Raw genomic sequence first — 13,751 nt, forward strand, 5'->3', positions numbered from 1 at the left:
CTTGCCTGTATGCAAAAGTCGTATTTCTTTGTGCCTCAGTTTCCCTGTCTACATACTGATGATGATGAGATTGAGCTGTTTAGTAAAGTGCCTTGAGATCTGCGGATGAAAAGCACTCAAGAAGAGCCAGGGATGATTATTATTATTTAACTCTACTGGTATAGTTAAAGCAGTACAGCAGCCCCCTCCCCAAGCGTGAATGAGGTATTCTGGCATAGCTTTTCTTGTACGGGGATTGTTTACACTGGTGTAAAGGCTTGCCTGCACTTGGAAACCAGCCGGAACATCTCTCTGTGTGGATGGTTTTATTCCAGAATAAGAGTGCCTTTTTCCGGTTTAATCTGCTTTCAAAGTGGGCTAAGCGGAACCAGAAAAAGGTGATCTTATTCTGGAATAAGAGCATCCTCATGGAGAGCTATTTCTCGTTGAATTCACACCCTACCTAGTACTGGATTAACTTCCTGGTGTAGCTGCAGCCACACTAAGGTCTGTTTAAAAAACAAAAAACCACACATACCCCCATCCAAAGTAGCTGTTGTACCAGCATGATAAAAGTGTGTCGAGAAGGCCCCTGGCTCCTGAGACACTTAGGTGCTTTTGGAAGTTTTACGCTCCCAGAGCTGGGCATGTGGCTCCCTTCACCTGCTCGGAAAAGCCCAGCAGGAAAGCTAGGTGAAATGCAGAGTTAATAAAATAGACTAAAGCAATTCACCCCCATCCGAAACCCTCCCAACAGAGTCCGGTAGCGTGTCTGACGCCCCCTTCGAGCTGGTGAGAATGAGTGTAGGCTGTGGGGGAAGGGGCTCTTAGCATTTCCAGCTGATCTCTTCTGCTTCTTGGGCCGAGGGCTGGCATGCTGGAGTCTGTGAGCGGATGGTGTGTGAGGAGTTCAGTGCCTTACTGTAGCACAAAACCGCTTCAGCTAGAACGGCACATTTGTTGTGTGGGGCATCGGCAATGAAACGTTTGCGTGTATTCGGGTCTCTCGAAAAGCTGAGAGCACTAGGTGTGCGGGTGGTGGAATAGCCTCGGTTGGCTTTTTTGCCCTATACCTTCATTCCTTGTCTTGATGTATTTTGTGCCCAGGTCTGAGATAAAAGAGGAAGCTACGCAGGTTAAAACCGCACCGCCTGCTAAAGTAAGTGGTTTTCCCTGTTCTTGTCAGCACTTGGGCCCTGTCCGAGCACTGCTGACAGCTTTTCGACTGCCCGGAGTGGCCGCGAGTCCAGAAAAAATACTCCCTAGCGCACGTGTCACTCACGGCTCCGCATGATCTTTAAATGCAGCATTTACAGCACAAACAAAACGTACCAAGAGGGCATGTGTGTGCTGTTGGTGCAGCGAGTCCTTCCTCGTGCCACGCCTGGCCAGGTCAGAGAAGTTGCTAAACACCTGGTCCTAGACACCGTGTGAGGCGCTGGGGACTGTTTTACTGCTCCAGATTCCTGGTAGATACAGGACTGGCCGTCAGCGTGGGAACATATAGTGATTCTTACGGAGGGCTGAGGCTGGTAAATGGCAGAACTGTTAATGGGGAAAGCTCCTGATGTCTTGTGGTGTTTCCCTTGCAGACCACTCCTCCCAAGTGTGTCGACTGCAGACAGTACCTGGACGATCCCGATCTCAAGTTCTTCCAGGGGGATCCCGACAATGCGGTAAGCGGCTCGTTGCTTGGGTTTAGAAACGTGGCCATGCCGCTGGGCGTGCGGGTCCAACGTGCCCCTCTCTCTTTCTCAGCTGGAGGAGCCGGAGATGCTGACGGATGAGCGCTTGTCCATTTTCGATGCCAACGAAGACGGGTTTGAAAGTTACGAGGATTTGCCCCAGCACAAAGTGACCTCCTTCAGGTAAGGCTTCTGGCACTGCTGCACCCTCAGTAGTTTGGCAACGCTGCATTTGTAACCCCTGGGGCAAATCAGACTCCGGGGGGGGGGGGGCACGCTCTCTTCTGCACACCATGGAGAGGCTTTGTTCTGCCCTGAGCACTACTCTCGGCGGTGAGACTGCTTCCCCGTGCATGTAGCCTGGAGCTTGGTTCACGGGCGTGCGGTTCCTGCCTTGGTCAAGGGAAGCATGTTCGACACAGGATGGGTAAATGCAGAGCTGTTTGCAGGGAGCCCTGGGTGCTGGTTTAGGCTGAATATTAAGTGTAACATCCTTGAGGTGTTGAACAGCGAGCAATCGGGAAACCTCCTTTCTCTTCTCTCGCACAGCGTCTACGACAAAAAGGGTCACTTGTGCCCATTTGACACCGGCCTCATAGAGAGGAATATAGAACTGTACTTCAGTGGTGCTGTGAAACCGATATACGACGACAACCCTTGTCTAGATGGTAAGTGTCTTTCGGCACAGAGCTGGGGCAGACACCGGCCTGCCTGGCACCCTGGGACTTTCTTAGTCTGTGTCCTGAGGATCAGTCCAAAGGCCTGGGAAACGCAGCCCTTTGTGCCGTCAGTGGAATCCTGGCAGAGCGAGGAACGACCTCTCCTCTCAGGTGACGCTGCTCGCGCTGGGTTACTGCTGTGGAGGACGTTGCTCGGTTATGCTTGGGGCTGGGGTCCACGTGGCAGGGCTGATTCTGAACGGAAGTTCGACAGCCTGTGAATGGCAAGCGTTTTAAAAGCAGCTGTCCTCTGATCTGGGCCAGTAACTCAGTGTGAGGGCCTGGTTCTCCAGGGGTCTGCAGTGAGTGCAGTATGCTCCCGCTGTGAGCCGGTCGCACTTCTCACCCACTCTGCTCTGGTGCCAAGGGCTGCACGGTGTGCGGCAATGGAGAATCTGGCCTCTGGGCAACAAAATCCGAACCCTTGTGGTGTGTTCCTGGGTGGGGGTGGCTGGGTGTATGTGTGTGAGAGGGAGAGAGAGAAAGAAACATCCTTGCCCTTCCCCGCTCAGGTGGTGTCCGAGCCAAGAAACTGGGTCCCATAAACGCTTGGTGGATCACTGGGTTTGACGGAGGAGAAAGAGCCTTGATTGGCTTCACTACGGGTAGGTCCGCAAACTGGGGGTTTTCAGGGGGCTTCTCCTTTGCGGGGCTGGTGGGATCCCTGTGTTCTAAGGGTTAAAGACTCGAGTACCCCTGAGGGTACGAAGCTGTGGGGTGGGGAGTGGGAGCCAAGGCACTCGATAACCACTGAAGCGGGTTGCTGCAAATTGATTGCTGATGCCGGGGGGTCCCTCCTGTTACGTGAGCCACGCAATGCTGATTTTACTCTGGGCTTGTCCATACGCAGCTGCCCCAGTGTAACTCGGGAGGGGTTTTTAACTCTTGCCAAAGGCCATGTGGATGCTCCCGATTAGGAACAGGGTGATGCTAAACAGAGCTAAGCCACTCTTAAATTGAAGTGTGCATAGATGCTTGCGGGACCGACAGGACTCTGCTCCTGAGAGTCCTTTACACTTTTCCCATCGCACGTTCTGTAGCTTATTTGGGCCTTTCAGCTGTTTGCTAACCTGTTCCGTAAAGCCCCTGCGGTCACTGTCTCCGGCAATCTCTCTCTGCTTCAGCCTTTGCAGATTACATTCTCATGGATCCCAGTGAGGAATACGCTCCCACCTTCGCGTTAATGCAGGAGAAGATCTATATGAGTAAAATCGTTGTGGAATTCCTCCAGAACAATCCCGATGTCAGCTATGAGGACTTGCTGAACAAGATCGAGGTGAGACATGGCACGTCCGTCCTCTGACTCTCAGGGTCTCACCGTTGGGTTCCCAGCCCCCGGGGCATTGCGGACAGGAGCCGAGGGGTCACGGCCGTGTAAATGGCAGGGGGCGCTTGGCGAAGTGACAGAAAGATTCCAGGATGTGTCCTGCTGTTGGAACTGCTGGACTAGTTGACTCTGAACTCTTGGGCCTTTGACACTGTCTGTCCTCGGGTGTGTCCATCTGCTCCTCCCCCTTGAACGGGGTGTGGGTGAGAGGCGAGGAGATCGACTTTTATTCTACCTGTGGTTTGTCTCAAGCCACATTGTAGGTTGTTCCTCTTTACTAACCCCTCTGGCGGGTGGAGCTCTGCCTCCGGTTCTTACCCTCTGCTCCACCGTACGGTGAGGGTGAATGCCGCTTGTCCGCACAGCTCTCCTACAAGGCCTCGGCCATGCCCAGGCCTAGTCTGAGAGCTGATGTGACCTGTGGTGTTGCGCTAGCCCACTGCATGAGGGTGACTCTGGGCCTCGCGGAGAGAGTGAGCGGCCTACCTTTTCAGTGGCTATTGGTGAGTTTGGGGGTCCGCCCTGAGTGGCCTGCGCCCCTGCGTCTGAGAACCAGGGACCCGAGACGCTGGCTACCTGTGAAAACGTCCGTGCCGTTGCGCGTAGAGCTGCAGTGCTCTCGGGTGGTGTGAGGCGTGCTGTATGTGGGGATGTCCCATGACCCTCCGCTGCGTCTCTCCAGACAACGGTGCCGCCCGCTGGGCTGAACTTCAACCGCTTCACGGAGGACTCTCTGCTGCGGCATGCCCAGTTTGTGGTGGAGCAGGTGGAGAGCTACGACGAGGCCGGAGACAGCGACGAGCCGCCTGTCCTCATCACGCCCTGCATGAGAGACCTGATTAAACTCGCGGGGGTCACCCTGGGGAAGAGGTAGGTGGGTGGGAGCACAGCGAGGCATCCTCCAGCTGCTGCAGCCCTTGGCCCATGCTCTGTTGGGGCTTATGCAGGCACTGCATCTCAGGCCTTGCCTCAGCCCAGCGCTATTCCACTTTGAATTCACGCCCTACCTTGTTCCGGGGTTACTTCCCTGTCTCTAGACAGACCCTCAGGGATCTATATGCCTGCGTGGGGTGAGTTGCCGTAAGGGGCTTGGTTAGAAATGAGAAATGCTCCTGAACTCAGCTTCCTAATCAGTCTAGTCTGGTGCAGAGAAATCCCCTCTGCGTTGCTGTTTAGGGAGCCAGGGCGGTCTGGTGGTTAAAACAGTGGGCCGGGACCCAGGAGTCCTGGTGTCCATTCCCAGCCCTGCCACAGGCCCCCCACGCAACCTTGAGTGAGTCCCTGCATCTCTGGGCCTCAGTTCCCCATGTGATCCTTCTGTCATCGGTCTGGATTGTGCGGACTCTCTCTTATGAGTGCGTTTTCAGTGCCTGTTAGGGGCTTTTACTGCCAAGTCAACAGTTACAATACGGTTTATCACGAGATTCTGTAGCATGTATTGTGCCGGCTTGCTGCAGCTGACAGAAGTGTGCGGGGAGTGTGTGTGTGAGGAGAGTGGTCAGTGGCGTTGCACGTAGCCAGAATTTTTCTGTCCCGGTCGGTGGCGGGAGGGGGTAATGCCACCAGTGCGGGACCCTGCTGCAGAGGATAGTGTCTGAGCTGCTCTCCGTTCCAGGCGAGCCGCAAGGAGACAGGCCATTCGGCATCCCACCAAGATAGACAAGGACAAAGGGCCCACCAAGGCCACCACCACCAAGCTGGTGTACCTGATCTTCGACACCTTCTTCTCGGAGCAGATCGAGAAGAACGAGAGAGAGGAAGACAAGGAGAACACCACGAAGCGCCGGCGCTGCGGCGTGTGTGAGGTAACCAGCAGGCTGGGCCAGAGCTGAGCTGTGTCTGAGTCCTGGCTTTGGGGCTCTGGATGCTGGGAATCAGTCTTGTCTAGCTCTGGGGGGAGTGCTGGGGAATGGGCAAGGCTGGCTGGCTTCCCTCTGCCCCTTGGGCTGTGTGGCTGGCTGGAAGTGGTGTCCTGAGGGGAAAGGCTTAGTGGGGTGAAGTTCTCCTTTTTGGGGGCAAAGCATCCATTTCCCTGCAGCCTGAGAAATGGCAGCATGCTAAGGGCGAGAATTGTCTGGGGAAAGGAAGGAAGCTGTGCTGTGTCAGGGCAGGCTCTGCTGCACTTTCAGGGTGGCCAAGCAATTTTCCTTCAGGCCTGGTTCTCCTGGAGGCCCCTTTGGCACCTCCTAAGCCAGACAGGGCTGCTCTGTGGCGGGAGGATGCTAAGGAGCAGCATGTGGCTCTCCCTCTTGGCTCCAAAGCCTCTTCTAGTCAATGCGAGTCTTTCCACGGGTTTTGCTCATGCCCACAGTCTCCTGTTGGCCGTGGTCAGGAGCAAGCCCTGACGGAGCTGAGCTCCTGCTTCCTCTTGAGAGCGCCACGTCCTCGGGGACAGGTTACTCCTACGGCTCCTCCACCGTTCACAGGCACTCAGCCTTCTCCTTTCTCTCCTCCTCCTGCAGGTTTGTCAGCAGCCCGAGTGTGGGAAATGCAAAGCCTGCCAGAACATGATCAAGTTTGGCGGTAGTGGCCGGAGCAAACAGGCCTGCCTGCAGAGGAGGTAACTGTCCCAAAAGGTGGTTCTGAGTGCCTGGGGGCAGTGCAGAGCCCAGGGGTGTGGGTGCTTGGGGCCAAGCAGGGGGTTCCTCTACTCCTGGGGGCAGTGGACTTTACTGTGCAGGGAGTCAGCAGTCTCCTGGCAGGAAAGAATCAAGAGCTGATACTACCCGGGATTGGAATGACCAGACAGGATCAGAGGAGGGGCCCGTCTGGTCTGGTCTCCTGTCTCCAGCAGGGCCAGCACCGGCTGTGTCAGACAATAGTGCAAGATCCCCTGCAGCAGACAGCGATGGGATAACCTGCCCCTGGGGGAAATTCCCTCCCGACCCCCAGTCACTAGAGTTCAGCTCGTGCCCTGAATCACTAGAGTTTATGGCCCTTCCAAAATGCTCGGTAGTTTGAGAGCTTTCCCGGTGTAAGTCTGGATACTCGTTAGCCATTCAAATGTGCTCTCATTACATTGAACCCGCTGTGCTCTGTGTCGATGTGGCGAAGGGATGTAATACACACGCTAATCTCGGTGACGGGTCCTTTCTGTATCAAGCCAGACCAGACCCAGATAGTGATGTGTATGTAAAACCGGAACAGAAGGGAGTGAAATTCCCTCCTCTCCCACTTCAGAACTGGCAGTGGACTGAGTGAGTGGGGCAGGGAGGGGACAATCTGCCCGTCTCCAAAGGGGGTGAGCGTGGAGGACGTAGCAGACTTGCTTCGGCAGTGTGTCACAGTGCGGGCTGGGCTGGAGCTGGGAATAATGGTCGGAGTCTCGGGGTGCGGGGGTGGAATCTGGGGCTGCAGCAGCATCTCAGACGGGAGACGGTGGAAGCCCCGGTATTGGGATGGGCTGGACAAAGCACTGGGGAGCCTGTTGAAGGAGCCGACCCTGCCCTGGCGAGCCGTGAGGACCGAGTGCGTGGCCCAAGAAGGCCCTGTCAGTCACCGGGTACACGGACTGTCACTCCCACCCTAGGTGCCCCAATCTGGCCGTCCGAGAAGCAGATGAAGACGAGGAGGTGGACGATAACATCCCCGAAATGCCGTCACCTAAAAAAATGCTACAGGGAAGGAAGAAGAAGCAGAATAAAAGCAGGATTTCCTGGGTGGGGGAGCCAATCAAGGTAGGGCTGGAGGAGATGTCTCACTGGCAATGCATGTTCCCACCCCAGTAACAGGGCTCGTTGTCTGGCATCGATGTCGTGAGCAGATCTCCCCAGCGGGTGTACCCTAGGCTTGTGGTAACCTGCCAGCTGGGAAACTGCAGGGTTCTCGCTGGTGCCCCATTGCTGGGCCTTTAACGCAGCACTGACAAACAGCCCTCGCTTTCCTGCTTTCCTTGATCGACGTGGATCTGCTGCCCTGTGTGTTTGCGCAGCTAAAGGGAAGGTGCCACTTGCATGCTGCTTAGGGAAGGTGCAGAGAGAGCCGCCATGCAGGTCTAATGGCTTTTCTCTGTGACGAGCGCGAGAGCGTTTGCGATGTACGGGCCGCCTGGGGGAATTGTGGCTTTTTAGCTGCACCTCTTTTGTCCACGCTAGTATGTTTGTTTTGCCAGCACACTGTATTGGGAGCAGATTTGAGTGGGAGTTTGTGGGCCTGTCAAGGTTAACCCTAAATCTGAACCTTTCCTCGTCTCTGCGAGGCTCAAGGCCTTTAAAACCTAGTGTCACGCAGGAAGTGTCGAGTCCCTGTTATTTGCAGGCTGGGGTGGTGGCTTGCGTGATGGCTGGGCTGTAGCCAAGGAGTGGCTACAATGCCGGGGCCAGAACCCCCTGTCTCTGGGAACAGATGAGGGTCAGGGTTCACGGCTTCTCCAGCCCCATCAGCCAGGAGCTCTGCTGCTGTCATAGCGGGGATGCTCAGTGAGGCTGCCTAGAGCGGAAGGCTAATGAAAGCCCTCCACCTCCCTCGAACGGGCATGCGATGGCTGCCCTCGTGGCCAGCACACCAGGGACTGAGCCAGGGACCTCTATAGCTAAAAGCAGGAGCTGCTGGAGCCAGAGTGCTAAGGCTCCTTAGCCGGGGCTGTCCACTCATAGGCTGTGTGGGAGGGCATGGAGAGGGACCCGTAGCATGCTCACCCGTGGGTTCCAGGCGCTGTCCAGCAGGGAGGGGGAGGGTCTCTAGCTGCGTGCCACGAGAGAAATGAGAAAACACTAGGTAATGGGGTTTCTGCCGGTTTTAATAACTAGCCTTTGTCCGCAGCGCGACGGGAAGAAGGACTATTATCAGAAGGTGTGCATTGATTCAGAGACCCTGGAGGTGGGGGACTGCGTGTCCGTCAGCCCCGACGAGCCCTCCAAGCCTCTGTACCTAGCCAGGTTTGTGGCGGTCCGGGGATGAACGCGCAGTGTGTGCCAGAGGGGTTCTGGGAAGGGGCCGGTGCGTGTCCTGCAGCGATCACACATGGGCGTTTCCTGCATTGATTTTGGGGGGTTCCTGTCTGAGTGGGGCTGTGTTTCTGCTGTTACTGATTTGTACGATGGTGGGTCATAGAGGCCCCAGCCTAGAACAGGGTCCCTTTGTGCTGGCACCTGCACGTATGGATATGTGGTAAGAGACCTGCCCCGAGGAGCTCGGTCTAAATACACATGACAGACAGGTGGGAGGGAAACCCAGGCTCTGAGAAGGGAGGTGACTTGCCCACGGTCATCCAGCAGGGCAGTGGCAGAGTTGGGAAGAGAACCCAGGTCTCCGGAGTCCCAGTCCAGAGCTCTCCCCTGAACCTTCTCTGCCTGGGGTCTTGTTAGCCCCGGCCTGCTCAGGGTGAAGCTTTTGTAGTCCATCCAGCGATGAGGAAAGCATCTTTCCCTTGGAAGCCTGGGGGTGGTGCTAAAACATAAGCCCTTCCCTTGCAGAGTCACTGCGCTGTGGGAGGACAGCAGTGGGCAAATGTTCCATGCCCACTGGTTCTGCCAGGGCATCGACACTGTCCTGGGAAAGACCTCGGACTCATTGGAGCTCTTCCTGGTGGACGAGTGCGAAGACATGCAGCTGTCCTACATCCACGGCAAAGTGAACGTCGTCTACAAGGCTCCTTCGGAGAACTGGGCCTTGGAGGTGGGTGGTGCCGTCTTCTTGGCAGGCCTCCTGTGGGAAAGCTAGCCTAACGGGAGAGCTCTGCGTGAATCGGTACCGAATGTAGGCAAGCAGGGCCTAGTCTGTTTATCTGGGGGCATCTGCAAGTGGCAAATGCTTCAAGTGCACTGCTGGTCATTGAGCTAGTGTCCCCTTGTATAATCCCTGCTTGGAGCAAACAGCTGTCTGATGAGACTGACTAGATTGCTTGTGTCCTCGTGGCACTCAGTGGCCCCAGATGCGGTCAGGGCCCTGTTGCAGGAGGTGCTGTATGCCCAGCCAGTGAGAGATGGCCCCTCTTCTGAGGAGCTTGCAGTGTAAACAGATGAGAGAGATGAAGGGTAGGAGGGGAAACAGAGGCACAGAGAGAGGAAGTGCCTTGCCGAACGGCACGCAGCAGGGAATAGAACCCAGGCATCCTGGCTCCTCTCATTCTCGGAATTCTACACAGGCTCCGTTTGTGTAACTTCCTTCAGAGAAGTTTGCAAGGGGAACAGAGGTTCTTCCCTTCTCCCACGTGTGATGCTACTTTTGGTTGTTAAGTATCCTGGGTACGTCACAATGTTCTGTCCGGCGGCGGGATCCGGCCAGCTGCTCGCCCCCTGGCTGCGGGGCCCCTACAGTTTGTCTTTCCCCGCAGGGGGGGCTGGACATGGAGATTAAGATGGTGGAAGACGATGGCAGAACCTATTTCTACCAAATGTGGTATGATCAAGAGTATGCCAGGTTCGAGTCTCCTCCAAAGACCCAGCCCTCGGAAGACAACAAGTACAAGTGAGTGCGTGAGGCTGGCTGGCTGGCGGGAGCTTCCAGCTGGGCCGGAGCAAAAGGCTCCATCTTCTCTCCGGAGATGGGTTTAGATGTAATTCGCCTGAGCTCTGGTTTATCTATACTCGGTTTATTGCCCAGCTCAAGGCAGGCAGATTTTGCGCATGGAGAGTAGCTTCAAAAGAACTGGGTGAACTGGCTGGTTCCTGTTTTCTCTGCTCAGCGGTCTGGGGGACTGTGCTAACAGTAACTTGGGGTTTATTGGAAGAATGTTGTCGGCTAATACACACGGAAAGAATGATTTTATCTAGTAGTATTTTCAACTTCTATCTTGGCTCAAATAGGAGTGCTGATTAAATCACTCTCCCTCTCCCCCACAGCAGTTTGTTTAAGCCAGTGGGGGATATGTGTGAAAACCAGCAGGTCTGGTGCTTGTCTTGCAGGGATCAGGCCCCCATTGTGTTAGGTGCTGTGTATACAACAGAGGCAGCCCCTGCCCCCAAGAGCTTGGAGGCCAAACAAATGGCAATTTACAGCAGATGGGCCCATGCAACCTCTGCTTGTGGTCCAGCCGCCTTTTGCATCCAGCTCCAAGCCCTCTCCTTTCCCCACAGGTTCTGTATGAGCTGCGCTCGCTTGGACGAGGTGAGGCAGAAGGAAATACTCAAAGTCATGGAGCCTCAAGAAGAGGTGGACGGGAAGATGTTTTACGGCCTGGCGACAAAGAACGGAGTGCAGTACAGGATAGGAGATGGCGTCTTCCTGTTGCCAGAGGCTTTCTCCTTCAGGTTGGTTCTTGCCAAGTGGGCAGAGGGTGTCCCTTTTCAGCAGGGTTTATTCACAGCCCCCATGGCAGAGTCATCTTCAGTATCTCCCATAACGGAGAACACGCCAGTCTGCTTCAACTATAAATTAAGTACCAAACAAGCCAGTTGTAAATAGATTCCTAGATTTTTAAGACCAGAATGGACCGTGATGATCATCTGGTCCGACCTCCCGCAGAGATCCTTCCCCGAGTTTGGGCTCGAGCAGTCTCTACAGAAAGAAACTCGGTCTTGCTTTAAGAGCATATGTGATGGAGTATCCACCCTGTCCTTGGGCAAGTTGTTCCCATGGTTAATCGCCCTCCCTGTTTAAAAAACAAATCTGCACCTTAGTTCTAGTCTGACTTTTGTCTGGATTCAACTTCTGGCCGCTGGGTCTCATTCTGCCTTTTTTTACTAGACTAAGGAGCCCTCCACTGTCCTAATCTCTCCCCAAGTAGCCACTTTTAGCCTGGGATCAGGTCACCTCTTAATCTTTTCTTGGGTAAACTCCATAGATTGAGCTTCTTTAGTTGGCTTATGGATGTATAAACCCACTACAATTGCAGGGTGAGTTGGAATAAAATTTCTTTTGGGGGCGGGGGGGATACAGTAGCCAGACACGGTGCTGGTTTGGCTGATACTCGGGTAACCTGGTTCTGTAGACTGACTGGCACGCAGCTCGTCAGTAGCAGAGGAGGAAATTCTCACGGATGTGTATCAGCCTCCATCAGGGGAGTGGCTGCACCGAATCACTAGCCATAAGAAAGGCCAGACCTAAATGCCATGCAGCTGCCTACAGGAGGGTGTTGTCTTTGTATTTGGGTAGCGCCTAGGAGTCCAGCCTGGAGCAGGACCCATTGCGCTAAGTTCTGCACAAACACCCAACAGTTCCTGCCCCGAAGAGCTTCCTGCCAAAGTGAATCTAAGTCTTGCATCTTCCTCTGAAGCAACTGGTCAGAGACGGGACACTGGGCTAGAGAGCTCGCTGCACCTGAGACACGCTGGCAATTCAGGAGACGCGTATCCCGGCAGCATCGGGGCTTTGACGTGCCTCGGAAAATGCCGGGGCTGCACATGCAGGAGAGGGGTCTGATCTCGTACCTCCCTGCTGCAGGCAGGCTTTCTGCCTTGTCAGAGGGGCTCCTTAATTGGAGAACAGCCCCCTGGTTCAGAAAGCAGAGTCGCTGCCAGGCCGGGGGCGCTTCGGGGGGTTGCGTTGGATTGTCCTCTGAAGGGTGGGTCGGTGGGCAGCCCGTGCATCAGTGTTAGCGCCTCTTACCCCCTGCTCCGCTCCCCCCACCCCAGCATGAAGCTGGCCAGCCCAGCCAAGCGCCCCAAGAAGGAGGCGGTGGATGAGGAGCTGTACCCAGAGCACTACCGCAAGTCCTCCGAGTACATCAAGGGCAGCAACCAGGACGCCCCGGAGCCATACCGTGTGGGCCGCATCAAGGAGATCTTCTGCAGCATACGCAGCAACGGCAAGCCCAACGAAGCCGACATCAAGCTGCGACTCTACAAGTTCTACAGGTGAGCTGGGGCTGGGCTCGGGCAGAGCCTCCGTAAGGTCCGTTTGGGGAGGAGCAGCACGAGCAGGGGCCTTCTCCACCCTGTCCCCAAAGCAAAGCCAGTGTGCCGCGCAGACAAACGGGAACTCTCCCTGGGGTCCGTCTACACTCAGCTAGGAGGGTGCTTCCTAGCTCAGCCCGACAGACGTGCTAGCTCTGCGGCCAGGGATAGCTTGGGCAGGCGGCTGCCTGCGTCCAAACCTCCCCAGGGCACGTACTCCAGTGGCTAGCCCGAGCCGCTCCTATGCTACTCCCAGCTACGCGGCTGTTTTTAGCGTGCTAGTCTGAGCAAAGCTAGCGCATGTCTGTCTGTCTGAGGTGGGAAGCACCCTCCCAGCTGCAGTGTAGACATACCCTAACCCGATGCTCCATTCAGGCCTACCCAGCTCTGCAGTGTTCCTCGCTTTCCTCTCAGCCCACACTCTGGTCATCCATCAAGAGCTACTCCCACCTCCTTGTGTGTCCTGCTGGGGTAACAAACCAGCTGCTTTGTTTATCAGAACGAATCTAATGTTCTCTAGCAGGATGAGCTACAGGGTAGGAGAGATTTGGGTGAGCGTTCCTGTCTGTCTTCTCTAAGGGGACAGGCTTAACACGGTGGATGTTGGGATGCAGGCAGTGTGCGGGGGGGAAGCAAGGGTATAATGCGCAGTCTCTTTCCTATTCCGCCCCCCGCCCCCCCAAGCATGCTCCCTAGTGAAAGTGATCTGTCTGCTGCAGGCCTGAGAACACCCACAAGTCCATGAAAGCAAGTTACCACTCGGACATCAACCTGCTGTACTGGAGTGATGAGGAAGTGACGCTGGACTTCAAGGCCGTGCAGGGACGCTGTGCGGTGGAGTACGGAGAGGACCTGACGGAATGTATTCAGGACTATTCTGCCGGCGGGTCGGACCGTTTCTACTTCCTCGAGGTAACCGCTCGTGGTGGGCACAGCTCTGCTTGGAGAGGCACTGGGGCGGGGCGGGTGGTTGTAGCTAATCGAGCAGGTGACGTGAGGGGTTGCTAGAACTGACTTGCACGTCGTAAACATCAGTATCCAAGTTCTGGGACACATGCTCCCAACCATTCTTCGTCACAAGTCTCAGGGACTCTTTCTACCTGCCAGGGGAGCGTGGTGCTGGGTACAATGAGCATCTCTTGCAGTGGTGACAGGCGCTTGCCAAACACTGCGCTGCTTGACTCTGCCAAGCTTTTCTGAAAGGGAAGCGGCCCCGTCTGTCCTGAGCCGGCCAGCGAGGCACGTGAGCTGTTCTCAGGGGAGTCTA

The 13,751-nt window shown here is 55.5% G+C and overlaps 1 protein-coding gene across 3 annotated transcripts in view; it reads left to right on the forward strand.

Moving 5' to 3' along the window:
- DNMT1 (DNA methyltransferase 1) overlaps positions 1-13,751 on the forward strand; it is a 32,728-nt gene that overhangs the window by 12,194 nt on the left and 6,783 nt on the right. For all 3 annotated transcript variants that reach the window (XM_074935432.1, XM_074935430.1, XM_074935431.1), the window contains exons 8-23: positions 1,087-1,138; positions 1,572-1,655; positions 1,738-1,847; positions 2,214-2,332; positions 2,896-2,988; positions 3,508-3,659; positions 4,393-4,580; positions 5,326-5,515; positions 6,173-6,270; positions 7,240-7,387; positions 8,472-8,587; positions 9,125-9,326; positions 9,985-10,118; positions 10,727-10,900; positions 12,224-12,445; positions 13,204-13,396. In XM_074935432.1, coding sequence (XP_074791533.1) covers positions 1,087-1,138; positions 1,572-1,655; positions 1,738-1,847; positions 2,214-2,332; positions 2,896-2,988; positions 3,508-3,659; positions 4,393-4,580; positions 5,326-5,515; positions 6,173-6,270; positions 7,240-7,387; positions 8,472-8,587; positions 9,125-9,326; positions 9,985-10,118; positions 10,727-10,900; positions 12,224-12,445; positions 13,204-13,396 — 2,275 coding nt within the window. The remainder of the gene's footprint in view (positions 1-1,086; positions 1,139-1,571; positions 1,656-1,737; positions 1,848-2,213; positions 2,333-2,895; positions 2,989-3,507; positions 3,660-4,392; positions 4,581-5,325; positions 5,516-6,172; positions 6,271-7,239; positions 7,388-8,471; positions 8,588-9,124; positions 9,327-9,984; positions 10,119-10,726; positions 10,901-12,223; positions 12,446-13,203; positions 13,397-13,751) is intronic.

The sequence above is a fragment of the Natator depressus genome, chromosome 20 (assembly GCF_965152275.1).
Source record: "Natator depressus isolate rNatDep1 chromosome 20, rNatDep2.hap1, whole genome shotgun sequence".
Taxonomy (NCBI): Eukaryota; Metazoa; Chordata; order Testudines; family Cheloniidae; genus Natator; species Natator depressus.